General features: G+C 40.0%; 3 protein-coding genes across 5 annotated transcripts in view; 2 read left to right on the top strand and 1 right to left on the bottom strand.

Annotated features, from left to right (window-relative positions):
* Positions 1–892: 892 nt before the first annotated feature.
* On the bottom strand, positions 893–10,655 carry cd99l2 (CD99 molecule-like 2). 2 transcript variants are annotated; one of them, XM_030780741.1, is made up of 11 exons: positions 10,527–10,655; positions 7,425–7,481; positions 6,957–7,004; positions 6,602–6,673; positions 3,512–3,592; positions 3,020–3,082; positions 2,435–2,506; positions 2,236–2,283; positions 1,920–2,039; positions 1,737–1,802; positions 893–1,077 (listed from the first exon to the last, which is right to left on the bottom strand). In XM_030780741.1, the coding sequence occupies exons 1-11, from the start codon at positions 10,582–10,584 to the stop codon at positions 1,016–1,018; spliced, it is 747 nt and encodes a 248-aa protein (XP_030636601.1). In that variant the 5' UTR covers positions 10,585–10,655; the 3' UTR covers positions 893–1,015. The 2 variants fall into 2 exon arrangements, with proteins under 2 accessions (XP_030636601.1, XP_030636600.1); XM_030780740.1 differs by having other exon boundaries at positions 3,515–3,592.
* A 3,426-nt stretch (positions 10,656–14,081) lies between these two features.
* Positions 14,082–18,705, top strand: hmgb3a (high mobility group box 3a). 2 transcript variants are annotated; one of them, XM_030779621.1, is made up of 5 exons: positions 14,082–14,128; positions 16,301–16,515; positions 16,797–16,933; positions 17,353–17,527; positions 18,556–18,705. In XM_030779621.1, exons 2-5 carry the CDS (start codon positions 16,366–16,368, stop codon positions 18,703–18,705), a joined length of 612 nt encoding a protein of 203 aa, XP_030635481.1. In that variant the 5' UTR covers positions 14,082–14,128; positions 16,301–16,365. The 2 variants fall into 2 exon arrangements, with proteins under 2 accessions (XP_030635481.1, XP_030635482.1); XM_030779622.1 differs by having other exon boundaries at positions 14,096–14,128; positions 16,306–16,515.
* A 4,022-nt stretch (positions 18,706–22,727) lies between these two features.
* Positions 22,728–26,603, top strand: part of arrb2b (arrestin, beta 2b) — a 31,319-nt gene continuing 27,443 nt past the window's right edge. Inside the window, exon 1 of the mRNA XM_030779949.1 lies at positions 22,728–22,875. Coding sequence (XP_030635809.1) covers positions 22,853–22,875 — 23 coding nt within the window. The 5' untranslated portion in view covers positions 22,728–22,852. The remainder of the gene's footprint in view (positions 22,876–26,603) is intronic.

Below are 26,603 nucleotides of genomic sequence, written 5' to 3'. Positions count from 1 at the left end.
TAATATACACATAAAACAGAGCCGATACCATACGCTTTCAATGACACAATCACATTTTCACACAGGTATACCGCTTTTCAGTCATTTCCAGTTTTAGCCATCTCTCTCTCTCTCTCTCGCTCTCTCTCTCACTCTCTATCTTTCTCTCTTTTAACGTTTTCTAATGAAGCAGCTGTTGGTTAGGTCTAAGTCCAGTTATTTTTTTTTGCTCTCTAAATCCACTCTAGAAAAAGGTTAGTTCCTATAACACGAACCTTCAAATGATCACTTCACAACGCTTGGTAAAAGCAAGGCAGATATATACAAATCACGTTAGAAAAAACCTTTAAAAAACAGGAAAAGGTGGGTGCGGGAGTTTTCGGAAAAGTGGCTAATCTTTAGTAATTTAACTTTGAGCACATGCATGCTCAAACCATTTTAAGAGGCACATCCATCAACAACCAGTCTGTAAAATCTTTTCCTACTGTAGGTATCCTTGGAAGTGCTGTTTCAACCTAATTCCAAACTATAGATGGCATGTTTTCAAGTGAATATCCATTCTCTTGGTGTTTTTTGTAAATGTTTGAGCAACCAGTTGTCTGGCTGTTCATTTATGAGTATACATATTTGCATACTACCAACAAGGTGCTAGATTGACACAATGTTTTTTTAGAGGGAAAGAAAAGGCAACAAAATTTTTTTTTGAGGAATGACCCTTACCATCAATAGGTTAATAAAATAATAGTACATGCTAAAACTTCATCATTTTAAGGTAATTCTGACTTCTTAAGGAATTCTATTGTAAACAGTCACATTAGCGGTGATTCAATGGTGTTCGTCTTTAAATAAATAGAAAGGATATGTACACAAAAAACTTCGATCAAGCAAAAGGGTCATAAGATTCCTTCAGAGATAAAGTGGGATGGTGGAGTACCGACATAAGGGAAGGGAGGGGTAGTGGTTGCTTTTTTTCCGGACTGAGGGAGTTCACAGCTGTTGCATTGTGCCCCCCTGTGGTAAAAGGGAGCACTGCAGGTTAAACAGCATTTTCCTCCGTTGGAGGTTCAGCATTGGGAGGCTGAAGAAGAGTCTGCTGAACTGGAAGGAGGAAAAAAAAAAAAGAGGTTTAAAGTTGACCAGCAGTGATGTAAGTCTTCTGACATTGCACTCTGATAATTTACCAGATTACAACGAAATTAGAGATTAGACATGAATAAAGCAAGCTTTAAGTCTGGATTCATAATCGGTGGTGCAGTACCAAACACGCTTCATAGATTTAACTTTGAACTTTGCAGATTTAAGAGATGGAATTCTGTTTAAGAGATATAATTCTGTTTTGTTTTTGTTTTCTATCAGTCAGTATACCACATTACTTTTTAAGTAATGTGGTACTATGGGAAGTGCTATGGGTCTTGGCTGAATTCTAGAGCAGATTTTAAAAATACCTTTTAAAATACTTCTGATTAGACTCTGAGAACTTACTACACGTCACATAAACTCCAATCACTGAGTCCACTCTCTTAGCAAACCGTCCAAAGCAAGCAACATTACATAATCCATGTCATATTTCCTACGTCCTATCCGAGTTTCCTTTTCAGCCAATATTAGAATCAGGACAACAACAAAGTTAAGAATGTCGTCAAATTTTACGGCGCAGCTTGTTATTATCAACGTGGCCAGTCAACTGAACATCTCCGTTTATTACACTTTAAAAGCCCCGTGCGTGTTTTAAGGGCGTCGGAGGATATCGCATTTACCCTGGGGTTCCTGGGCTACGACAGCCTCTGGATTTTCTGCCTTCACCATATCAGCATTCAGACTCTCTGTGAGGAGGTGACACGGAGAAGAGATGACAGTCAGACGCGACGGTTAGCAGAACCGAGGAGAGAAAAAAAAAAAAGGAAGGATATACATGCGCGAGTTTTACTCTTAGCTCTTACGCTGTATGCTAAAGCACAACTTCTTCTTCTGGTAGGAGATGTAACTGGTGACTGCACCAACCAGCGCCATAGCAACGGCGCTCACGATACCGGCGATGGTACCGGTCTCTGCCATGGTGTCTATGAGGGAAAAGTGTAAGATTAGCAAAAACACTTAATTTTGTGAGGTACCAACAGAAACCGTTTCTGACAGAAATATTTAAAATACAGGACGGAAACGTACAGTACTTTTCAACTGTCCATATCTTGTTTTCATCATGATCTTTGTTTTAATTTTACACATATTAAAATTGAGATACGTCCAGGTTGGTCTTACCATAATCGTTATTGTCAGGTTCCAAGTCTCCAGCCCCACCACGTCCACCTGCGGGAGAACAGTCCCATACATTCATTCTCCTATCGTTTAGTCTTTTATTTCTACGTTTTTTTTACCAACGCATCCATATATCTGTCTTGTTTAAATGTGAGGATCTGTATTCTTCCCAAAAGGTAAAAATCGTGGTAAGAACAATTACCTCTGCCTTTGTCAGGGGTGTAACCGTCATCTTTGCCCACATCCGCAAGATCGTCATCTGAGAACTGACCACCTACAAAGTTAGAGGACACCTGTTATCCTGGGGCACATGCTGTGTGTGTGTGTGTGTGTGTGTGAGAGAGAGAGAGCAAATATTTTACACTCTACTCTCAATGCAAAACCTAATACAGGGGAGCAGTCAGAAAGAATCAGTGAGAATTGCTGTTTTCCGCAGCAGTAGAAAGGTACCCGCATTCCCAAGCGTGTAACATGAAAGAAAAGAGCGTTAGTCGTTGACAAGATCCGGTGGGAGTCAGACTGTTAGAACTACAAACCTTAGAATATCCTAAAAACTACAATCCCCATGCAAGATGGTATGTCTATGTTACATGACTAGGAGAAGCATGATTTCTGTTCAATCAAAAAGGCCCATAGCACAAAGCCAGGCTCCCGTAAAGTTCATGTTAATCGTGGGAGAAAACCACAGAGGGATGCATGAGGTGAAACTAAAGCGGAGCTGAATGAAACAGAAAATCTTCCCAGGCAGGTCACCCAATACGGCACTACCAGGCTGACAGCATCTTACCACCGTTCCCTTCTCTGATACTGGGTCTGCCGTCGCCACGGCTACCTCCTCCCAGTCCTTTATCTATCAGGGACACAAGACGGCAATCAAGTCTCCCTCAACTAACTCACATCAACATGGGCAACACAGTGTGGAGAGCTCTCACAACAAAGAGGCCACTGTACGCTACTGTACAGTCGAAAGGTCAAGCCATGTTCAGCTTCATGTCGGAGGGAAGAAACCGAACTGGCTTCGGCAGAAGAAAGACCTGTTGTTGGGGTCTGAAGTTTTCTGCTGCAGACCTAATAACGTCCCTGAATTGCACTGGAGCTGAATAATGGGATTTGGACGTGACTGTGGCTGTTATATGCAGGCTGCTGTGAACACAGCCATCCAATCAGTCTCACTGTAGGATATCACTGCGAATCCGTGACACAGGGGAGCAAATCAAATTGCTGTGAGGTGACTTCGATGAAAAAAAAAAAGAAAAAAAAAAAGTGAGAGAAAAATCACCACCTTTCCCGCTCTCTTTTCCTTTCCCGCCGATGTCGTTCTTCGGGTCCAGGGCGTCGGACAGGTCAAAGTCATCAGAGCCTACGAGAAAAATCATTTGTACTCGTAAAACGTGCCCAAATTGAAGGAATAAAGGAAAGATGAAACACAAAAACAAAACAAATGATAGTAAGAGGCGTTGGTATCATTGACAACAGCAAGAAATAATGAAATTAACATAACAATGAGAGGACAACGGATGAAAACACATGCTCTGATAGCGTAAAGGCCCAAGCCCGACGCTAACAAACAATACGTGGAAAACGCACTTACTGCCTAACCGCACACCAGTCCGCCTAATGCTGTTTTCATATTGCTATCTTTATAACATTGAATTAACAGTATGGGAAGGGCACATATGCCTCTGACCACGGGTTATGATCCCACTGGGAGGATACACAACTTACAGGCCACTGTTCCAGATCGACATAAACAAACAGCTGATTTAAAGAGTCATGACCGTGCTTTCCTGAGGTGGGTCGCTAACTCTAGCACTATTTTAGCGCTGTGATGTTACATCTCTGAGACTCTACACAGACTGAAGAATTAGGTTGTCGGTTCATTGGAGTTACTCTGGTATAAGCCTGTGTAGGCACTGAGCCCTTATGACTTTTGATTGGATAAGAAGTCCTTGAGTTAAGAACTGAGTTAGCACTAATTGGTTAGTGAGATTATTCGTGTGAACTGATTGGTTGTAGGGGTGCAATGTTCTAGAAGATCCCATTGACTGTCACAGCCTGCACCTCAGTTTGGACTTTTGTTTTGTTCTGTCTTTGTGCTCCTGCTCTGTCTGTCTCCGCCCCTCACCTGTTCCTGTTTGTCCTGATTATTAGCCTTGTTAATTTGAACCAATCCTGTTTTGCCCTGTTTTGTTTCCCTCTGTATTTAAGCCCTTGTGTTTCACTTGTCCTTGGTCTATCGTTGTTTGTGTTTTAGTGCACACTGTCATGTTGCACCTTTTGTTATCGGCTTTTGTTATTAGTTTGCACGTGTATTTTTATCTTCATTTTGTCAGTAAAGTGTTCCGTTTGTCACCTTCAACCATCGTGTCTTGCACTTGGGTCCTGCACCACACCACCAGCGTGACAATTGACAAAGTAAAACAAGACATTCACAGTCAATTTAGCCTGATTTTCACCCACCTCTCCCCACTGGTATTGCATGTCATTATTTGTGATATTTAAAATTTGAACAGCAGTGGTATGGATCACCTTATATTAAAACACCATTGCTGCAAATACACAACTTGTCCATTCTCCATTTACATGTGACCAAAATGCAAATGAATACATAGACAAAAAAAAGATAAAATTCTATTCCTGACCTCAAATGCAGAAAAAAATGGTATCGCAGTTCCTGGAGTTAAACGTGAAACTGTGACTTTCTAACAGTTAAATACAGTGATTTCCAAATTAAGAGGGAAAAAAAAAGAGAATAACAAACAGACTTGATCGATGATTTCATAACTTATGCCTTGCTGTGCTTTCTCAGATGAAACCAACCAGTGACAAGGACAGACTGAGACAGAGGCTAACACATTAAGGTATATTTAACAACGTAAAGAAACTAGTGCTGGGCGAAAAGGTCTTCTTTAACAAATCCTTCACATTCATCAAGCATTCGTTTCAGCTTTTAGCTTTGATTAGCTTTTTTTTTTGTAGATATAACAACATGACAACGTTTATTACAAACAAATATGAAATGCACTGGTTTTGACTTTGATTTAATACATTATGGTGTAGACTATGCATAAGACAGTTAGTGTAATGCTAGTACATTTGCTATGCCAGTGGAGTGATATATATACTCATCCATTTTTGCCGAGCACTTCTCCTTTAGGAGTGATTCTGCTAAATATACCGTCTCAGTTACGAACACAAACATACACACACGTTAACACAGACTGTATGAGTGGTTCTACAGACGGGTCCAGACTAAGGGCGTACAAACCAGACTTGTGGGGGGAGCCTGTGGTTTGGCGGGCTCTAGGTGTGGTGCGGGGTAACAGGCCCGGGCGCACGGTGGGCCCAAAAAACTCACTTCCGGTCTCTTCTGTTAGTGAATACTAGTAGGTTAGTATTGTTAGACAGACACACACACACGCACACACACCCAAATTCCTCTCTCTCACATACACATACACCACTGCTTTAACTTAAGGTCTGAAAATGAGCCAATTTTCACTGAATACATACTGTGAAACACCGTTCATCTTGAAATGTTTACATTTCACCTAAATGACACTTTTCTAAAATGTTCTGCCACATATTGGCACAAGCTTGAACGATTCATATACAACACATAACTATTTCAGTTGAGAACTACACCGTTTTCCATCGAAAGTTCCATTTATCGAGTGAATTGCACGGCTAAACTCTGTTCTGTTTTGATGCGTACAGAGAGCTAAGCGTGGGTTCCTTTCGCTGAAAGGTTGTTTCAATTAGTTGCTTCTCCGCAGGGTAAATCCTGTGCCAACATAACACAGCATTCAGCACTGAATCAATATCTATCAGTGAAGCAGTGACGTCTGAACCCTGAGTACCAAAAGCCGTGTAAGTAACATAGTAAAACGCTCCCCGAAACGTCACCTAGTACTTTCTTTACAGCATCCACATTCGTTATAAATCACGGACATTAAAATCATAAATGATCAAAATAATAAATGACCCCCCCCCCTCCAACACACACACACACCCCAAAAAAATATATATATTCCATGTAAATAAATGTACTGATACACAGAAATTCCCCAAGTCATGGCAGGTAAGATATTAAGATTAGCTAATGTTTGGTTAGCGTACTGGGAAGGTATGCTAACAACTGCCAATACTGAAAGCTCTGAAATCAAAGTCTAATCTTGGCAACGTGCTTTAGACAAAGCACTGAAAGCAAAGTAGAATCTCTCCAATGTGTTACAGAGCTAGTGGTAAATAAGGAGAGAAGGTGTGAGAGAAACTCTCAGCTCATTCTCAGTGGAGGGAGCCATAACATCTGCTCCTTGGTTTCCGCTTGTAATTACTTGGTTCTTAATTACGACAGAGGTTTTCTCACCTGGTTTGGGTTTTGGCTGCACTGGGTCTTTAGTCGGGGACGGCACTGGGGCCTTAGTGACAGTTTTTCCCTCTGTAACAGACGACACACATTTAAAGCAAGGCTTATTAAATAATACAGTTTAAAGTCAGAAACCAGTTTTAGGATCAGCGCATCTTTCTCATACATCCATTTAACATGTTTAGGAATATAGCCGTCATGCTGCTATACTGTGTCCAAGATGCACTTATTGTAAGTCGCTTTGGCTAAAAGCGTCTGCCAAATACCAAATTGTAAATTGTAAAATTATATATGCTAAGCCTACATGGGATATGATACATAATAAGAAAAGGAGGCTGTTCGCAAAACTACTCACCCCCTCCTGTTGTCCCTCCGGCAGGATCTACATTAGGTTTTGGGGTGGCTGAGGTGAAAAGAAAGATTAGAAAAAAAGAAAAAAAAACTCACATTATTGATGGTTTGAAACAAAACCGTAGGACTTATGAGTATCTTAAGCATTTGTTACAATTAAGTATCTTCATTTATTTGGGATAAAAAGTGGGTGCACAATAATATATTTCTGATTTGTTTTCTTTAATTTCTTGTTTTAAGTTTTTTTTAAACCTCACTATGTTGGATTAAAAACATTAAATATGATATTCCAATAAGAATGTATTGTGCTTTTATTCACAGTTGGTATCCAAACTGAATGCAAGGTTTGTTTGTATAGTACAAACATATGAATGTCCTATTATGTTACATTTCATTATATCTACATATAATCTTGTTTGATGAGTAAGCTATATGGGGTCTAGTGTTTTCTGTGTCAGGTGGTCTTACATACGTGATGGTTCTGAAGCAAAATCCAGAGCATCTGACAAGTCCAGATCCTGGCCATAGACTGCAACAGAAAAGCAAACATGAGGGTGATATTAGGAAACCAGGGGACCAAAAAAGTACTTCAGTGAGTTGTGGGTTTGTTTGAGGTTTTTTGTTGTTGTTTAAATATGGAATATGGAGAAAAGAATCTGACATCTGGAAAGTACCATATTCTCTGAGTCTTTGCTAAACTTTACTGATTTACTAAATCCTTCACCATGTGGGAAACCAGTAAAACATTTGTGACGCAAAAACAAATTTTGTCATTGGTTATGGTTTTATTTGTAATTCACAAGTCGCTCTTCTGTTTTTTGCACATTTTAATAATTATCCCATCTGTAAACAAATCTCATAAATTTATATAAATATATATATACAAATATATAAATTCTTTACTCTATACATTATACACCATATAAAAGTAATGTTCACCCTTCTACTGGTGTCTGTCTTTCTGCAAGTTCCTTTATGACTGAAATTTCAAAGAGTACATTCCGGGCAATCTGGACACTAACATTGCCAAGAAAATGTCAGTCTGGCTCTACATTCTTTCTAAACCAAACCACAGAGGATCTTATGTATTCATCTATTCAACAAGAGGGATTTTTTTTTTTAAAGGATTTTCACTCCATGTGTCATCTTAGCAGATCAAAAGGGCCCACAGCATACGAGACCCGTCTATCCCCCCGAGTCGAAATGCCTCTTCAATTTTCTTAATCTGGTCAGATAAGATGCTAAAAAAAAAAAAAAAAAAAAAAAAAAAAACATGCAACCGCTTGCGTATGTGTGTACGAGTCCTCCTGCTTGGTTTCAAAGGTCTAATGATACAAATGTATACATATTTGATCATCTTTCAGCTACAAATACAGCACTGCCCCTAAAACCTTCACTGAATTCAGTCCTTGAAAGGTTGTCATATTTATCTAGAGTTGGCTTTTGGGCGTTTTTGTTTTTTTTTAGGGCCCCTGTGTTCAGCGTTGTACTTGTTTCACTGGTGTGAGAAACACAGCTGTGTCTCTGACCTGAATGTCTTTACTCCCAGTCAGTAAGACGAAGGCCTTACCCTAATCTAACCCCAGTGTGTTCTCTTTACTCTCTCACCCCCTCTCCCTCTCTCTCTCTCTCTCTCTCTCTCTCCCTGTTCCTCCACAACCTGACTGCTTCTCTGGATATAGGTCAGTACACCCAATGCCAGGATTAGAAACACTGCAAACAACCAGCACCCCTTGAACAGTGCCAAATCCAACACAGCAGAAGGCTCCACTGTCACATGATCAAAGAAGTCATATGACTTGAGCCAATCAGTCTCTCATACTTTCTTGACACAAAACAGATAGCACCAAGAGTGGATCAAACCAACCTCCTCGAGGGCCTATACGGATAAATAAACTGAATTTTGAACTTTAAATCGTTTTGAAAACATGGCATTTATCCAGCGCTGTTGAAATAACACGCAACTGTGTTACCAATGCTGTGCAAAGCACGACATTTTCCTCTGAAAAATCAAATCTGAGAGGATTTAAATTTGACAGATTATCATTCACAGTTAGTATTAGTTAGAGAACACATCTGAAACCAGACAGCAGATGTGGCTGTGATACACTCATGCATAAAAAACAAGGTCTTTTGTACAGGAACGTTAAACACACGGCTATAGGACTGGATCTCGTTACATTTACAATAGAGGGCGTGGCTGTGAGGAGAGGAGAGAGGCTCCATCAGCACATGCCAAAGATACAGCCGGCTCTAGACACCGGCTTCAGGTTTTGCTTATAACAGGGACTTGTCTGACTCTTTTTTCGAAAGACCTGAGGGGAAGGGTAAAACTAGAGGTACATTTTACCTCTACGTCCATTCAAAACGGCTCTTTGTAAAACATTACAGGGGACACAGTGCTTACAGTTAGATAATACATAGCATCTACACTGCTTCTGACATGGACAGACCCTCATTTTGATGCAGAAAATGCCTCCTACAGAGGGGGGAACAACCCCCCCCCCCAACCCCTCCCCTCAGCCAACCACCAACACCACCACCACCACCCCTGACAAAGAGAAGATGGTCTCTCCCTATCTTCCGCAGTCTCCAAAAAACTCCCCACTCACCATACCTGAGCCCAGTCGCCCTTAACCACGCGCATGCGCACTGAGTTCATGGTCCCATCTGATTTACCTGAGCGGCACTGAACAGTGCAATGGCATAACTAACAATGATTAGTCTTTGCTATACTAATATTTTCCAAACGTATTTTTAAAGTTATTTTATTCTCCATGCAGCCTGTATACAAAATCTTGCAGGACCTGTTCAAATATTGACAGTCAGTGGAACAGGATATGATTGACAGACATAATGCAGGGGACAGGCAGCCTTGCATTAAATCAATAACGAAATACATTTTTAAAACGGGGTTAACGGTTCATATCAATATGAATGCTAAGCTATTTATAGTTTGTATTGGATGATGATACTAGTCTACAATGTTTTAACTGAAATATAGATTCTGTGTCATGAAGCCTCTTCATGTACTTAGTGATGAAGAGCTAAAATTCATCAATGAATCAAAAAGGTGGGGAAAAAAATCCCCGGTTAATGTGGAGCATCGAGTTTTTTTGGCCTGTGGTCAACAATGATCATTTTTCTGATAACAGATTACATTTATGATCATTATTTCAACAAAGCTGCCATGAGGTCATGGAGTGAGGGATGAACAAGCTCAAATACCATGATATGAAAGCCGAATTTATTGCTGTAAGTATTTATTGCTGTCCAGTAAAAACACCGATTGTCGTTGTACTTGCAATAGGACCAGAGTTGTGTGTATCACAGCAACAATCGGTGCTGACAGACAGATGGTTTTGGACATAATGTTCTCCAGATGTTACATTGCAACTCGTGGACTAATAATATGGTAATTACTTTGTTCTATGCTGCTGCTCTTTTACAGTAAAGACTGGTGTTGGTCACCAGCAACATCTATAACACACTCAGTTCAAATGCGGCGGCCGGCAAAAATCTGATGAAGTAGGCATGGCGTGTGTGATTCAACAAAGAGAGACGAACCGCTTACCTTTCACTGCCAGGAGAGAAAAGACTGTTAGAGCTGTCCACGCCAAAAATCTCCCCATACTTAAAAGTCCAACAAATAATGCCAACAAAAGCTTTTTTAAAAAAAAATGTAAACAACTATTCGCCTCCCTGGTCTGATAGCAGTCGTAATATTTTGTATCTGTAATTTGCGCCGGAAAGACGACGAGACAGCAGAGCCAGTCAGTTGCAACAAAGTCTGCAGTGCGAATGAGCCACTGGCATCGGCAGCATGGGGAATCACGTTACACCGGCGAAGGGCGGTTCCTTTTCGTAACTATGGTCTGTCGCTTTTGAAACTGGACCGTTATTTTCTCTCTTTTGCTGTATAGGTGGAATAATTCATAGAATACACCCAAGTAAAACTAAATTGGCTACCTGAACTGTATTTCGGAGGTTCTAAATTAAATATGCTTAAGTTCAAAGCTGGCTGATTTCCTTTGTCAGTAATGGCAGTGGTTTTGAAATACCGTAAGAAATGCCCTTTACTCTTAAGCGTTCGGTTCCAGTTTTCAGCCAGACTGGTGAGGAGGGCCCTTGGTTTTGTCTCACCTAAAGATAGAGTCATTTGCCACAGGCGTGCCGGCGCTGTCTAGTTGCATTTCCCATTTTCTTTAGAACTAATGACCCTCTGGAAATGCAGTGACCTTTTTCCAGACAATTAACCATCCACTGTGACCCTATATTTAATAAACATGAAAAAGTGACTTTGCTGATTATTAATGACAGGTGCAGTACTGTGTTACAACCCCACACATCATAGCAGGTATTTTTTGGCGCAACAGAGAAAACGACATCAGAACGTTATCAGGTGACAGATAAGTCAAGTTACTTTTCTTCAAAATGAGTTACATCTCTTGTATCTGTTTTGGTTACAGTAACCTAAACTAATCGAGACTTCATTCTTAAACGGGTAGTTACCAATCGAGCTTGTTTATTACAGATAGTTACCCCCTAAGTTACATTGAATAATGATTAAAATAGTTATGTACGATCATTATGGTGCAGCAAGAAATAACATTTGTCCTTGTGTTGATAAGGAATTAATGTTTTAATCAATTACAGGTAACAGGGATTTAAAAAAAATTACTAATTTAATTACTAATGTCGTGACACAAAACACACACACACACACACACACATATATATGTATGTGTGTGTGTGTGTGTGTGTGTGTGTGTGTGTGTGTTTTTTTAATCAAAGTTTTTCTTTATTTTTTTCTTGTGAAAACACAACAATTCACACATCAAATATTGCCTAACCTGCATCACTGTACAAACAATACACTACAACAAACAGCAAACAAACAAGATCTAAGTAAAGAAAGCAAATTATTATCCCCATTTTCATCATCAATAAAAACAATTACAAGCAAGAGCGCCAAAAAAAAAGGGGGGGGGGGGGCTAGATCCATACTTGGTAATACTCAACTATTGGACACAAGGCAGTTTAACTTGTATAAAGTTTAAGAAATGGGACCAGACCTGGTAAAATTTCCCCCTTGCCATCATTAGATGTTGCAATAAGATCCTCAAAGGAGGCCGCGTCTGTCATCAACTTTAACCGGTCTGTAAAGCTAGGCTTTATCTGACTTTTCCAGTGTCTGAGGATAATTCTAATTGCGGTAATAAACCCAGCTTCTGCTTTAGACGCCCCTGGTGATAGAAGGGACCTGTCACCTAATAGACAGAGTTGCGGGGAAAAAGAGACATCTTTTAAGATGCTCAGCTTACGTCATCAGAGCGGCAGCAGCAGCCCCGGGGCTGCCTTTCCATGTATATTTTGATCAAGACATGGATGAAGCTGTAATGTGCAATAACCACGGTGAGTCATCTGGCTAATTGTCTTCTGATTTGTTCAATACCCACCAGTAATGTGCAGCTGGATGTGTTTGGTATTTCTGTTTATTTATACGGGACTGTGCCTGCCTCCACATGTCCCTGTCTTGGTCTTGCTCTGTGGAACTCTCAGACACATGGTAATGCCACATGCCACAAATCTAAGTGAAAACTCATTTTGCCCGTGCTAATTTTTGTTTTAAAGGTGCACTATGTCAGATTTCCACTTTTCTTTCTTTCTTTCTTTCTTGCCTGCATGCTTGCTTGCTATCTTGCATGCTTGCTTGCCTTCCTTCCTTCCTTCCCCTTTTCTTTCTTTCGTTCTCTCTTTCTTTCTTTCTTTCTTTCTTTCTTTTCGTTTCTTTCTTTCTTTCTTTCTTTCTTTCTTTCTTTCTTTCTTTCTTTCTGTGGTGACTAGTGTTGAATGTACAATCCACATAATGTCTTGAACATATTGTCATAAATGGTCCCAAGCGCCCTAGGCAGAACTGATGATGAGGTTATGCACACTGTGTGACATCAGTGACATTTATTTCAAAGAGCCTATAACTGTCTTTATACAATTTACAGAATTTGCTATAAACAGTTTTACAGATTCTGTTTTTAACCATAACCATAAAGAGAGGAAAAACTGAGCTAAGATCAGCACCTAGTGGTGACTTTACTAAAAGCACATTCAGGGATTAAAAACAGACAAACCATGGATATTCAGGGTATTGCTTTGTAAATACACAAGCAACATTTGGTCTTTCACGCTAATTCTGGAAATCTTATTCAGCAATATCAGACTTTTAATATGGACCAGCAGCACAAATGTTACAAAGAATGCTTCTATAAAAGCACTTTTTATGAGCAAGAATGCTATAGGCATACAATATATGTATCTGTACATTGTGCATAATACACTACACATCTGTGAAGTTCTGAGATTCGATATGAGGCATTTACACTCCCATGATATTACAGGTCGACAGCAGTCATGTATCTTATACATATAACGTGAATCACCTGCAACTACACAGCTCATAGACCAAGTTATGCATGTCTGAGAATTTGATCATATCAAACTTCAGGTGAGTATGACAACTAAACATTGTGCAGTGTCCAGGCTTTTCCTGGAGAATGTAAGGTCTGAATATCCTTTTTACACTTTGGAATGGTATTAGGTGCATGGTCCCAGGTTTTAACAACCCAGAGCAGCAGAGGAGTGAAACAGCTACTGGGTGAAGTTCGGCCTGTTTTAATATATTTATCTTCCAACTATTCTGTTATTGTACGTGTTATATGTTTCCGTACTCTTTTAAATATCCCAAAGATTGTTCAGACCATTGAATTCGTATTTGATGATGGGTCTCTTCAGATGACAAGCGTTGCATGGGTCCTTTCCATCTGCTGGAGCAAACATATCTACATATATTTGACTGCGCTCACGCTTGATTTTACAGACCTTTAAACTTCTGTTGACATTACAGCACAACTTTCTCAAGCCTCTCTTTTTCTCGAAGGGGTGGGCGCGACAAGGCCCACGTTATGACCAATCGCGTTGGAGATTTGCTCGATGTGTGTAACATGCTGCCCAATCCGTAGTTGTGGAGGTTGTTTTGAACAGCCGAAACCGCTAGCCAATCAGACCGGTCTCGTATTGAGTTAGCGCGAGGCTGAGCAATACATAGGTTTTAAAGAGAAGAGAGAAGAGAAGACAGAGAAGAGGAGAGACCACAGGACTTCAGACTGCTGGACTGGACAGGTATGGGCGATTGTCCAAGATTTTCACATAGAATTGTTTTTTTCACGACATGAACCAATTAATATAGAAAATGTCTATACATGAAAAATATTTTGCCTAATGGTTTAGCTTTAGCCTATATTTATAAAGACTATAGGAAATTTCAAGAAAGCATTTGATTTGTTTATAAATGTCCAAAAGGTCAAAGAAGTAAGACTATATATATTTTTGAAGTCTTTTATACATAACTTTAGTTTCTCCAAAACGTTATTAGTGCACGATTTTGATAATTGTGAAAAATCATTAAATCTCTATAAAATGATGAAAAATCATTTATTCGGCGTGCTCGCTTGCTTAAAATTGGGAAATAAATTGGTAACTCGTATAAGAGAACACTTTATACGTTTTTCCCTAAAACTGAAGTAGTGAAAAGTTATAAAACTGTAATGTTGAGATTGTATTCTTCACACGCATCGCTGCTGTGTGTAACACTATGAATATGGCTGGCTATGTCCTGTCTACGAATCAGTCTGTTCTTCTAATACAAACCGATTTCGATGTTATCTTTTAGTTGGTTCGTCATTCAACTTGGAAAACGTTCGTTTTCAATTTAACTTTTTGCTCTCTATCCACCAATTCAATGCAATTTGAATTATATTGCCTTCTTCATTTATTTTAGAATTTTTCACCTCCCCAGTTAAATGAATGCGCTTGCCATGTATTAAAATGGCTGGCGATTTAAACCATTGACAGGGAGCTCTTCCTACACGCACTAGGTGCTGAGAAATTTCAGAGCAAAAACGGACAATATGTGGTCGAAATATTGCATTTCTTTTCGTTTTCGTCTTAAAATGACTATCTCTAATCATATATATTAAAAGAAAAATCATTTGAATCCGTTTAGCTCTCTTACGAACTTAACTCTTACCACAGAATGACTCGCACTGGAAATGGCTGGCGCATAGCCTTTGTTACAAACAGCATTGCACCAAGCGACAGCTAGGGCTACAACTTTGGAAAACTGTTAAATGCTCTGAAATTTAAGTTGCCAGCTCGGAAAATACGGTAGAAAAATAAAAGACAGCGTTCGCTTTAATGGGCGAATATGTTTTGTTTTTATGCATCGATCGGAAATCGCTTTAAAATCGGTTTTGAAATCCTGGGGGGTGTGTGTGGCTTTGTTACGCTGTCAACCCTGTGCTTTCCCCTCGCTCGTTCTACAGAAGCCATTTTAATGAATGGGGAGCTATCGCAAAGAACAGCAACCTTCTACAGACTGTGTAAGCCTGTACCAATACTATATACTAGTACTGCGAGCGCAAGCTACCGTTTGGAGTTTTAAACCAGAAAATGAATACATTTTAAAGATAGATACTATCGAGACTTTAAAGATGGTGAAAAATAAACAGTAGTTTCTCTCATGAGGACGCATTTCACAAAATGGAAGATGAATAATTCGAGTTGATGACCTTTCTGTTTTTCCGTGTGGCGAAGCTTGCCATACTATCGCACCATTTAACCGGCTCAGTCATATATAGTGCAGTGGGTGTGAGGGCAGTCTATACTGTGCCGCAAATAGTGAGCGTAAAAGTTTGAACACAAAAGGAAAAGAGTGATAAGCATACCGCTAATGAATTATGGGCGGTGGCGACAAAAGAATATGGCGGGGATACAAAATAGATTATCATTTTTTGGGGTGTTTAGCCCCAAATCAAGTCCATAATGAGTTTCTTAATTTTCTTCTCCCTGCTTTTGACAATATTATGAAATCACAGAATTACACGATATAGAGCAATTTCATTTTGTCTTACGTTGTATTTAAATTAAAAACGCAAACATCTACTTCACATATGCAAATCCATATGAATATATGTGAATACATTTCTATTCAACACCCTTTTAAGTGAAATTGAAAACAAGGTAATATATTAGTATTCCCACCACATCCTTCATTCAGCTAAGGTGGGTCTTTCCCTACTGAATAAAATTTGGTTCAGAAATCAGAGTATCCAGATTCATATCCAGTGTGATGCATTATTTAAATAATGGTTTACTTTTTACCTTTAATACCAACAAAACATTTGTTTAATGTAAAACGGTGATGTTGTATACGAGTTTTATCGAAAACTATAGAATTGTATTTGCAGAGACAAATAATCTTCTCTGATGAGAGATCTCCTCTTTTCACCTCAGTATAGAATCATATAATCTGTGAAGGAAGACAAGAAGAAGACAAGATCCCCCTTTTTTGATTAAAAATGGCTAAAGGGGACCCCAGAAAGCCAAAGGGCAAGATGTCTGCCTATGCCTACTTTGTTCAGACGTGCCGTGAAGAGCATAAGAGGAAAAGCCCAGAGATTCCCGTCAACTTTGCAGAATTCTCCAGAAAATGCTCCAGCAGATGGAAGGTTAGGTCCAAAGCCTTCAGGTCTTATGCAGTTGCCTCCCATTACGTATATTTCAAAATATATGCTATTAATTATGTTTTTTTTTTTGTTTGTTGGGGTTTTTTTTTTTTTTTTTTTTTAAAGATGGAGTAAAGCACACTTGCATTCTTTCACAGTCACGATAATATCTACATGCATAACAGACAATAAAGGACCTACCCAGTGTGGTTCTAAATGTAAATGATAAGGGACTGGCAATCCTTTTTAGATGTTCTGAAGTGCCGAGTGGTTTGTTTCTGTAGACAATGTCTGGAAAGGAGAAATCAAAGTTTGAAGAGATGGCAAGACAAGACAAAGTGCGCTACGATCAGGAGATGATGCACTACATGCCGGGCAAGAGAGGCAAAAAGAAGGACCCCAATGCTCCGAAGAGACCCCCGTAAGTGCTTGACTAGCCGCAGTTGATTCACGCCAAATGCATTTCAATAGGGCGAGGTACACGCGAATGGTTTCTTGACTCATTTGTCAGCCTTGGTGAGCCTTTATCCCCCCCCCCCCCCCCCCAAAGAAAAAAAGAAAGAAAAAAAAAAACAAGGCAGGTTTGGTTCATTTGACAGCTGTTACAGTCCATTTTGCATAGTGAAAATGAGGGGGGGAACAGCTCTCTGTAAAGGACGAAATTAATAACCCTCATATGTTTTACTTTTATCAAACTCTTTTTACATAACCCACTCGCTGCAAAGTGTAAGAATTTCATGTTGCTCAGATAATTGGAAATATTTTGTGTATCGCGTACATGATGATGGTTCGTTTTACAGGTTTCTAATATACCTGTGCTGCTTTCTTTTCTTCCTACAGTTCAGGTTTCTTCATATTCTGCTCCGAGCACCGACCTGAAATCAAAGCCCAGTATCCCACTCTAGGCATTGGCGAAGTGGCCAAGAAATTGGGAGAAATGTGGAACAACCTGACTGATGCTAATAAGCAGCCCTACCTGATGAAAGCTAATAAACTGAAGGATAAATATCAGAAGGTATTTTGTGAACAATACGCAACATTGCTGTAGAACTGTATAGATTTTACTTTGTAAAGAACTGTATATGTATGTATGTGTGTGTGTGTGTATATATATGTACTCAACTGAAAGGTTTGCCCTTCATGACCTAAACATAACCACAGCACAGTCACGCTGTTCACAATGTAACAGCTGTTTCAGTGTGTTTGTTCTTTAAAGCATATTACCATATACCAGTGGATTTACTGTATATTTGGCTTGTTAACCAATAACTTAAAGACATTGGTTCCATTGTTTTTTGGTTTAATCAATAATGTAATGACACTGTTTGAAAAAACTTTGGACGTGATCGTCAGAGTGACACCAAAACGACGTCATTAATCTCTATTTAACTTGAAAGACTTCAGTATTCTCTATGGCGAAGAAAGATTTTTCATTACAGCTCAGTGGCACATAACAAGTTTAGTGTGTATGGGTACTGTGTCTCTCACCACAGTATGTCATAGATATTGTGCTTTCACACAATTCATTCAGTATTCGGCATTTAATGTTCATTATTCATTCAGTATCATTATTCTATAAACTGCGGCCTAAGCTGATCTGGTACGTATGGTCTACCAGTCAGGGTCATTACAACGCTGGATGGATCCTACTCAAAGGGATGAGACCACTTTAAAACATTTTTAAAAAATTACATATTTTAAAGAAAATATATCTAAGCCATTTATTTGTGCATCGAAGGAAACAGTGTCAAGTGTTTTGAATCTCAAGCTGAGACCACTCAAGTCAGTTTCAGCGTTTTATAATGTTTTATAATGTTTTAAAATGACACAAGTAGTTAAACGTTTGCATTCCACGGCTGTCACTATCTATGTTTGCTCGTTCTGTAAGTCCTTGGTTCCTTTGAGGTATTTTAACGAGATGGTGCATGATGGGTTTTACTTTCGTCAAATAATGAATTTTGCTCAGACACAGTGCAAATATACATCATGCGAAATCAAAATCTGAAGGCTCCACGCTGAAAGTGATTCTGAACTTGTTTGCAGGACATTGCCGATTATAAGTCAACGGGGAAATTTGGTGCAATGATGGCGGCTCCAAAACCCATGATGAAGAGCACCATGGGAGAGGATGATGACGATGATGATGAAGATGACGACGACGAAGAAGAGGATGAGGAAGAAGATGACGAGTAGATTTCTTTTTTTTTTTTTTTTTCTTTTTTTTTTTGGGCTTTTCTCATTTCATTATATAGCGGTTATCATAATGTGTTTTTTTTTTCCAGTTGAAGTGCAGTAGGATTAGGAAAACACTGGTAGACTTCTCAGTGGATTTTCTCCTTCCCGTTGTTTTCAGCAGTCATAAAGATCTTTGTGTGTCGTACTGTTTTCAGTATCTGTGTGTGTGTGTGTGTTTAATGCAGTCTGCTGTGAGGACCTAACCATTACATTACTGTGAGAGTGTGTGAAGCAAAACGCAGCTTCCCCCCTCCAGCTCTGCATATATATGTGTGTGTGTGTGTGTGTGTGTTCGTGTGTGTGAGATCATTATCACCGTGACAGTCCAGTGTCTTCCTGACCCCCGCGTATCCTCTCACTGGTTGTATATCCAAAAGCATTTAAACAAGTGGTAGCATCACCGTATATATATCTACACTTTATAACTCTTTGTTTGTTTTGTTATGAAATGGTATTAAGACCGTGTGTAATCCTCCGTATGGTTTACTTAGGTTAGGGTTTCTATCTCTGATTTTTGTTACTCTTCTTCGTATTAAGTTGCACATATCAAGGTGTCATAGGATCTTCTGCACTGTGCACCTGCTTCATGGGGAAAATTAGCTATGGGTTTGGACTTGCTCATTGGCTATGGAGAGAGTTGTATGTCACATGATCTGTAATTCTACTTTTTTGGTATTTGCTGTTGGTGAACAGATACACAAACATTTCATGGGCTGTGAGTGCAAGAGAAGATAGAATAACAAGTTTTGTTTTTGTTTTTTTGGGGAGGGGGGGAGGGGGCGGCGGGGGGGGGGGGGAGGCTAAGTGCATTTTTAATATTGACTATTGTGTGTTCCTCACGTTTCCTGAGAAACTGAGCGAAAGTACGACTGTTGACAATAAATTTGTACTTATCTGTATTTAAGATTTTCTTTTTTATATGTTTAGAAAGCAATGTTTGCAATTAAGATATGTTTTTATATCTGTGTAAAGTAATTTTATTTTGCTGCTTTAATCAAACTCATTTAGTCCTGGTTTGCAGGAAAATGGACTCTTCTTCACAACACTTGTTATTAAATATTCCCACTATCATCATCTATATATGAACAAATTGGAAACCTGCAATAAAGAAACTGTCATTTTTTTTTTGCTGAAAAAAAAAAATTGCCCTATTTTTGATTCAGATGACCATTTGTCCGGTGCAAATATCGATGGCCGTGTGCCCCCAGAAAATTGGTAAATATTTTCTTATAATGAAGAAAAAGTAAAAGTAAAAAAAAGTATCATATCACCACTTGACAGATGAAGCGAGGGCAAGAAAGGTTTGGAAAGCTGTGTAGGTCAATACATCATTTTGGGAATTTGAAACCCTTGATGACTGACAAATGTGAATAATGTCTCCCCCTCTAATGCTGAACAGTGCTATACAGTAAAACTGGTTACCAGCCACTTAAATCAGCAGAAAATTAACAATCTCTGTCATTAGTCCCAGCATGCAGAGGGAGGAATGTTTTGTCCAATGACCTCAACATGTTTAGAGAACAATACATTTGAAATTAGTAACGTAAAGCCCTCACAGTTGGGGAGAATTGGAAGCATCTTATCTAATTAGGCATCTATAACCCAATGGTAGAGGCAATTAGATTATCTCTACCCTCTGTCGGTCTCTGTTTTTGTTGTGTCCCATTATCTGGGGCTGTTTGGGTGTTTTTGTCAAGGTTTAAATGGGCTTTGAGGACCTGGGATTAGGGATTTAAAGCAGAGGCTTCAGGGCTGGTGAACATCAGTAATGTAGAATACAACTTCTCAGCGAGTAAGATATTGCCCGTTCTACCCACTGACCCTAATTGTTCCCTCTGGGAGAGCTAGATAAAATCAAGATACCAGATTTGCTTTTAATATATTTTGTACTTTAATGCTTTGATCTTACACACAATTATAGTTCTGTTTTGTTTTGTTTTTTTTCATTCTTAAAGCTTTACTAAGCAAAAGGTTTATTGAGGATATCTTGAAACTTTTTACCTGAAAGAGAACAGAGGTCGGTTGAAAGAGCGGTAAGATGACTATTAATCCCAAAAGGTATTTTCAAATGCTGATAAATCAAAGGCCGCTTTCAAGACATGGAGATCTTTATAGCTTAACTTCCACCTGTCTGGAGGTATCATAAGTCTTGCTTTCCGAACGGCTTTTCGCTAAGGAGCCTGGTATCTTCTCCTGACAGCGACCCATGAGAGAGTTCCTGACGAGGAACACTCTTCAGGCGTGATCCACCCTCAGGCTTTCTCTCAGGCAAGAGCAGAACACACTCTGGAAAGACTCTTCTCTGCCATGAAGTTTTAAAGGTCTGTATTATCAAGGACTCTAACAAAAACCTTGTTTGATTCACCTTCTATTCTGACTTTTACATTATGTTCTCATCTGCTTCCTCTGTGTTTAAATATCACAAGCAACTTCTCCTATGTACTGCTGATAGACCTTATGGAGCTGAATGTTAAAATGTTCTTACCATGAAATGACTGGTTTGAGAGGGGAGGAGGAGGATGGGGGGGCGCTGCTCTAATCCAGTAAATCTAATCTACAACGCTTCAGAGTTCAGACTCAGAACCAAGTCCGTTAAACCACGCTGGTCTAAACTCCGCAAAAAAAAAAAAAAAAGAATAAAAAAAAAGAAAGAGAAGTCTTCCACTTATTCACTCAGCCCCATGAACCCTGTAAAATTAGAATGGACTTTTCTTAGCAAAAACATCAACAGTTATTTCACAACACTTCTATATTACCAAACTAAGGAATGCAGGTAAAGGGAAAGCCTACTCGGAATGTTGGAAATGGTTCAGAATCCGATTGATTTGACTAGTCTGTCCGCCAACTTGATTTTGAACTCATTTAACTCCAGGGCGGTATTCCAGAAAGAGGGGTTTAGTGAAAACTCTTCAGTTACTTCAATCAGAGTAAGTAGTGAACCTCCTAATAGAAGAGCCCTGTGGCTTCATTCTCCTAACACAACAAAAAAGCCATAGGGCTCTTCTAATAGTAAAATGTACACCATTTTGTACAATGTACCTGAAAGCAAATAAATAAATAAAATGTATGTTTCGACCTATTTATTCACAGCTAGATCCCTCTCGAATTATTTCATATTGTTGGTGTAGTATATATGCGTCGCCGGTAGATGGCGGGAGAAGGTCTTTTCTGTTGGTATGTCACAAGCCAAGTTCATACAATAAGTATTATATAATATCATCAAGGGGATTCGATTATAGAATTTGCTGGCTAATTAAATTAGTGGGAAAATTGTGCATGCTCTATTATTTAACGTTTCTTAAACTCCTTTTGTAATTATTAAAACTCACATCATTCATTCTTTTCGGCTTAACAACTGATATTTAAGAAACTTCGGTGGATAAATGTTGACATTGCAAAGAAAACGTATTAGAAATATGCATGCCAGTTCGAAAACTGGTTGTTATCCATGTCGTGAATAATGTTCACAGGCCTACGAGATCAATAATACCATCACTGATGTGGGACGAACGGGCAGCACTGTACCATACGCACAAGTATGCCAAGGGTCTGTACCCAAGGTTCTCAGTTACACACACACACACACATATCTATATCTATATTTGTCTATCTATATCTTTGTAGCTGTATGTATAAATATTTACATACGTATATTTTTTTAAATGTCACTATATATGTCTGTGAAAGAACATTTTTGCCTTTCATTATTATTATTATTATTATTATTATTATTATTATTATTATTATTGTAATGGGTAACACCCTCTTCGTAGAAAAGGTTTTTCATTGGCAGTCGCAAACGTTGGGCGGGTGAGCAATGTGACCACTTCGTGATGCACTTACTTTGCAGCATCCAATTGGGTACGTGTTGTGTCGTTCATTTGAACAAGTAACACCCCAGTTGTTCGCTGTCAGAGGCAAGCGGACACAAGGCTTCCGTCTCTAGGCTGCGGAAACTGCCCAACGAAAGAGAGCGAAAGAAGCTGGACAGGAGAGCGCTGATAGGGAGTGAAAGCCCGATAGATAGCTGGAACACTGCATCCAAAGTATCCGCTGATTTATAAAGAGGCATTTCTTTTATCTATTAGGGAAAAGGCCTGCGGAGATGGGCGACAAGGCGGGGACCAGGTAAGACCATTTTTTTCATCCCAGGTTGTTGGTCGCTTGTTCTGTCGCTAGCAACTTTTCATCTAGCTTTAGGCGATGGATCATTTTTTGAGTTAAATGCCGTGGACTGAATAAGCGAGTGATTTTAGCCTATCAGTACCAACCACCGAAAGAAGATGTCTAGTTAACCGTGGTAAAGACCCCTTTCTGTATGTAAAAGTATAGCTAAATAGTCTGCCAGCGCCACTGATCCAGTGAAGGATTTTAAAACATTGTTCCCCAACTAACGTTAGCATGCTATGTACTCTACGCAGGGTGGGGTTACTGACCAACAAGACAGCTAACGATAGCTGGCTCGCAAACCAACAAAATTCTATGAAGGGGTTCTCTTGCTACGTGCCAGCGGCGTTAGGATAGCTATCTACCGGGAGTAATAACCAGCAAGGCATTTCAAGAACAAATTGGTTGTGCTGATTAGACCCGTTTAGGTCTAATGCTTGAAGACGGCACGATTTCTGAGGTCAAACTCTAGTTTTCATTTATGACAAGTCAAGGTTGACCACAAGTTAACCCCTATATAAAATTTTGTTTCATGTATGTAATAATTCAGCGTTGGCTTCGTGGACTTGGTACGTTAACAGACAAGGTTAATAGTTGGCCACAGTATCGTTAACATCAGTTTATAACGAAATCAATGCACTGACTTTTCTGTTAGGAAGCTGTTCTCGTTCGTGCGCAACTTAGAGCATACACGCGAAACAGTAGTCGGAACTGTTGCAACCAATATGAAAAAAAAAAATCTTTATTATTTTTTTGACTGGCACGACACTTACTTCCTTAAAGAAAAAAACATGTCATATTTCCTGTATGAGACTATGCTTCCATGGTCCTTGACTACGTGGTTAAACGCTTAGAGAGCAGAGTTCTGGTGGTGTGATCTAGCCTATAGACTGGATGTAGACCGCCAAATCAAGTCGTGGGCGAAGATGTACGTGTGCAGAGTTTGATGAGTAACCATGGGATCTGTTCTGTTTTAGCCACATAAACGAGACCCTGCCAGCCCTTTCATACATCGCAGCATATATATATATATATATATATATATATATATATATAAAAACCCTAATACTACAGACCTAACTGTCAACTCGCTTAACTAGTACGACTGACATGCGATTATACTGTATGTTAATAAAAGCAGATGTCTTACAGAACATTCACGAGGACTCCCTCACTATCATGCAGTGACGTTGGTTTGACGTATGTGACTTTGTGGAATTCTAATAGCAAACACGTTCAACACACACGTGGGCATGTCATGTTAATTTTAAAACACGTTAAGTGGACCTATTAGCCGTGGGACGAGATGTTGCGCTGCGGTTTCATAGTCTTCGCCTTTTTTCGTAAATAATGTGTGCATTGATGTGGGAAAATGACTCGCAGGCTCGCGCTGACACTTTCCATATTGTGTTGTATGATAATTAGATTATGGCAAACTCTTTGTACGAAAGGAACAGTTGTTCGCTGGCCCGTAACAAAACAAGCAATGCAAAGCAAACTTACTGGCTCGACATTGATTGACACACATTCACAGCACCGCGAGGCTGTGAAAGAGGAGCGATTGTGTAGGTGTCATTGGCTGGCCTGTGCATCCAAATTAGTTCTGGGAAAATTAAATCTCTCTCTCTCTCTCTCTCTCTCTCTCTCTCTCTCTCACACACACACGCATACACACACACACCATTTTATGTCACTAATCTGTGTTGTGCTGCACTCAGCGTCTTCCTATTTTTCTATCACTTCATTTTTGTCGCTCATCTCACTGAATTTCCCTCTTGTCTGTGTGTTTCTCTCTCTCTCTCTCTCTCACACACTCACACACACACACACACACTACACACACACTTGCTAGAGAGCTTGTGGGGGCAGTGGAGTGTGGGTGTAGTGTTCTATGCATCTGCTTCACTAGCTGAGAGAGAATGACCGTGGGCCGCATTAAATTTAGTCGGTTTTTTTTTCACAGCGTACTCTCCACTCACTTCCCCTCGCTGTCTCTCTCAGAACGCGCAGCATTACTCTCTCTCTCTCTCTCTCTCTCTCTCTCTTTCTCTCTCTCTCTCTCTCTCTTTACCTCTGCCAGTCCACCCTCCATCTCTCTTTCCTTTCTCCCATTCTCTGTAGCTCTCCTCTGCCACCTCTCTTCACACACACACTATCAGTAAGCAGTCGTACACTAAAGCAGTGGGAACAGCTCGTCTCCGTCCGGTACTATGAACCACCTGGGTTCTTGATTTACACGTCTTGCTCCAGAGCTGTGATAAAGCCCTGTTCATACATGGATACTTTTAGAGATGCGTAAAGTACGATGGCAGAAGCCAGCCTACCCCGCTTCTCTAATAATAGACAGGCCGTCGGACGGTTCCTTCGGTAGAGCTGGAGTTGAGCATTGTGAGTGTTGGAGGCTAGTGGTGGCCTAATTGTGTTTTTTTGGGGTGGGGGTGGGGGGGGGGTGTGAATCAGCAAGTAGCTCGTTGATGAATAAAACGTTCAGAGGTGTGGGTGACAGGAGTGTTCAGGCCTCTGCTCCGCTGAGCAATGTAAGGGTTTAAAAAACAAACAAAAAAACCCTTAAATAACCTCGCTTGTCTACTACAACTCTTACAGAGAAGGGGGGGGGGGGGGGGGTAAGAGGGAAATGGGAGAAATAGAGAGAGGAAGAGAGAGGGTTTATAGTTAGAAAAGACCACTCCTTGTTTCTGGTAAACAGCCTCATCTTTACACATCAGCACCCTTCCAAACAACTTTACACTTTTTCAACTTCTGATACAAACTTCAGCATGACAGGAAAAAGAAAACGAGAGAGAGAAAAAAAAAATTCACTCTAACCGACAGAAGAAGACCGAAGCGACCGCTGTCCGCTGCGTCCCAGTTCACAAAGCAGATTGGTATAGAAAGAAAGAAAAAAAATGACTAGCTCTTTAAAATTTACGCCGCGTACACGCCAGCGATGGCAAACGTCCAGTAGTTTAATGTGACGTATTTGAGTGTGAATGTGATTCAGTAATTACTGATTAGCGGCTAATTCATGCCTGTGTTACTTCTAATTAGCCAAAGCCTCAATAACAAAGCAGTCTTTTCTTGAGCAGGAGCTGGATGACGTCCGCGGAGTGGCACGGCCAAAACTCGCGTTCTGTGTTATCCCACTTCTGACACCTCTTATCTCTTGAGGAATCCTTTCTCTTTCCCTCCTTCCATCAGCCTGGAGGCAAGGGACTAATCGGATGAACGGGGAACTCATCAGTTGATTTATTGAAATGCGCGAGTTGATTGTGATGATTTTCAGGTAGATAATTGTGTGTGTGTGTGTGTGTGCGTGCGCGCGTGTGTGTTCGCACGTGTGTGTGTTTGGGGGTTTGTCCTGGAGTGACCGGCGAAAGCTGATTTAGGGGAAGGCTGTAATGAACCAAACTCTCTCTCTCTCTCTCTCTCTCTCTCACTCCCTCTCTCTCTCTCTTTCTCTCTCTCCCTCTCTCTCTCTCTCTCTCTCTCTCTCTCTCCCTCTCCCTCTCCCTCTCCCTCTCCCTCTCGCTCTCGCTCTCGCTCTCGCTCTCGCTCTCGCTCTCTCTCTCTCTCCCTCTCTCTTTTTCAGTCAGTCAACACCCACTGTCAGTTTGTGATAGTGTGAATGGCCACTCATTCAGGTCAACATGCATTACCATAGAAACTGACCACGACTTGAGTCCATCTCT

This window comes from Chanos chanos, chromosome 7, assembly GCF_902362185.1.
Source record: "Chanos chanos chromosome 7, fChaCha1.1, whole genome shotgun sequence".
In the NCBI taxonomy this organism is placed as follows: Eukaryota; Metazoa; Chordata; class Actinopteri; order Gonorynchiformes; family Chanidae; genus Chanos; species Chanos chanos.
This window is presented reverse-complemented; position numbering and strand designations above follow the sequence as displayed.

Coding starts and splice junctions, on each gene's coding strand:
- cd99l2 (XM_030780741.1), bottom strand. CDS start 10,584: ATGGGGAGATTTTTGGCGTGGACAGCTCTAACAGTCTTTTCTCTCCTG. Junction 7,005..7,424: donor TTTTGCTTCAGAACCATCAC/GTATGTAAGACC, acceptor TTTTCACCTCAG/CCACCCCAAAACCTAATGTA. Junction 3,083..3,511: donor AAAAGAGAGCGGGAAAGGTG/GTGATTTTTCTC, acceptor TGTCCCTGATAG/ATAAAGGACTGGGAGGAGGT.
- hmgb3a (XM_030779621.1), top strand. CDS start 16,366: ATGGCTAAAGGGGACCCCAGAAAGCCAAAGGGCAAGATGTCTGCCTAT. Junction 16,516..16,796: donor AATGCTCCAGCAGATGGAAG/GTTAGGTCCAAA, acceptor TTGTTTCTGTAG/ACAATGTCTGGAAAGGAGAA. Junction 16,934..17,352: donor AATGCTCCGAAGAGACCCCC/GTAAGTGCTTGA, acceptor TTCTTCCTACAG/TTCAGGTTTCTTCATATTCT.